At 51.4% G+C, this 1687-nt stretch overlaps 1 protein-coding gene across 1 annotated transcript; it reads left to right on the top strand.

The window, feature by feature from the left end:
- The first annotated feature begins 785 nt into the window (after window positions 1–785).
- Iqcf6 (IQ motif containing F6) lies at window positions 786–1411 on the top strand. Its single transcript, XM_041676771.1, has 2 exons — window positions 786–887; window positions 1043–1411. Exons 1-2 carry the CDS (start codon window positions 786–788, stop codon window positions 1409–1411), a joined length of 471 nt encoding a protein of 156 aa, XP_041532705.1.
- The last annotated feature ends 276 nt before the right edge of the window (window positions 1412–1687 follow it).

Genomic DNA, 1687 nt, shown 5'->3' with positions numbered 1-1687 from the left:
TCAGAGAATCTTGCACCTGGCATGAGCAAGGGTTTTCTCCAGTAGGCTTTTGGCTCCCTATTTTCCAAACCTTACTTTTCCTTTCCGATCCACTTACTTTTGGTGCCAGGTTCTGCGGGACACGAGGATGTCACAATAGCAGTACCTCTGTCCTTACATCTTTATGCTGTGACAAAGGGTGAATGAACACAGCAGCTGCAGAATGACAGGAATAGCAGAAGTCCCTGTGCTCACAGGCAACTGTGACGCACACAGGGCTATGCTGTTAATTTAAGCCAGCCATATCCCAGCTCAGTTCATTGCATCGCCAAAGAAGCTGTCTTTCCACACAAAGCCCCAGGAGACTTGACAGAGGAGTCTAGGGAAGAAAAGGCAGAGGCCCGCTCTAATCAAAGTAAGAAATGTGGACAAAAATACACATTTTTTTTTGTTTGTTTCACATTGCCTAGCGCCCTCCCAGGATCCCTGACACTGAAGCCTCCCCAAACCACCAATGACTCTGAGAACCTTTAACTAAAGACATTCTTACCTGCAAGGAAGTTGTATGGCTCTCCACTGCTACCAGGGGGTAGGGAGGAGTCTGAGAAGTTGCTGAAGCCACAGCAAACTGTCCACCCTCAGAATGGGAGTACATGAATAGAGGGCCCAGTCCAGAAGGAAGAAAGGCAGTGATTAAAATGCAGGCAGACAGGGCCTGAGGAGAAAGCTCCTGCGCAGATGGGCGGAGTCTAATGATGGCATGTGACTAATAGTTGAGGGCGGGGCTGAAAACTAGGGAAGCCTAAATGACAGGTGAGTGGACTCCAAAGACCAAGGCCATGGATGTACAAACTGTGAGCACAGCCCTTTCAGAAGAGAACCGCCTGGCGAATGAGCAGTGTGCAAAGGTGAGGAGGGGCTGGAGATCAGATGAATAGGGTCTAGAGACGACAGGGCAGGACAGCCCAAGCCAAGTCCCCTTTCCTCCCAAGTACTAGAAGTAGGGATAGAAATGGCAGAGAAATGGCTTCACTGAACATCTCTATGTCCCCTCCCCCATCAGTTAGAGAAGACAGCCATAAAGATTCAGTCATGGTGGCGAGGCAACGTGGTCCGACGAACACTACTGCATGCGGCACTTGGAGCGTGGGTCATCCAGTGCTGGTGGAGGTCGGTGCAAACCAAGTTGCTGGAGCAAAGACGGTGCTTGGCACTAAAACTCTATACCTGCCAGGAATGGGCAGTGGTGAAGATGCAGGCACATGTCCGCATGTGGCAGACCCGCAGACGATTCCTCCAGGCACGCCAAGCAGCCCGCATCATCCAGTCTCACTGGCGCTGGCATGCCAGTCAAACCCGAGGCGTGATCCGGGGTCACTATGAGGTCAAAGCCAGACGGCTGGAGCTTGATATCGAAATTCTTATGACCTAGGATGCTGGCAAAGCCATGGGGGGCTGGATCTCCCTCCCAATAAAGACACTTACTGACCACAGACTGGACCCACAGAGAGAATTTAGCACCTAACTTCCTTACCTTTCATTGAGAAATATTCCCCAGTGTGGCACAGTGCCCTTGTCCAGAGACCCATCTTAGGCCCCTGCTCCTAATGTCATTCTTAGCCAATCTTGCACAAAAGGGACTGCAGGGCTCAGCCCAGGTGTTGATGCCTCCATCAGATGGATGGGGGTCCCTCCACCATGGAATAGG

Source organism: Microtus oregoni, unplaced genomic scaffold (genome assembly GCF_018167655.1).
Source record: "Microtus oregoni isolate MIOR12 unplaced genomic scaffold, Mior012 000028F_ref0000031, whole genome shotgun sequence".
In the NCBI taxonomy this organism is placed as follows: domain Eukaryota; kingdom Metazoa; phylum Chordata; class Mammalia; order Rodentia; family Cricetidae; genus Microtus; species Microtus oregoni.
Note: the sequence above shows the minus strand (reverse complement) of the source record. Positions and strands in the feature narration are given on the sequence as shown.

Coding starts and splice junctions, on each gene's coding strand:
- Iqcf6 (XM_041676771.1), top strand. CDS start 786: ATGACAGGTGAGTGGACTCCAAAGACCAAGGCCATGGATGTACAAACT. Junction 888..1,042: donor CGAATGAGCAGTGTGCAAAG/GTGAGGAGGGGC, acceptor CTCCCCCATCAG/TTAGAGAAGACAGCCATAAA.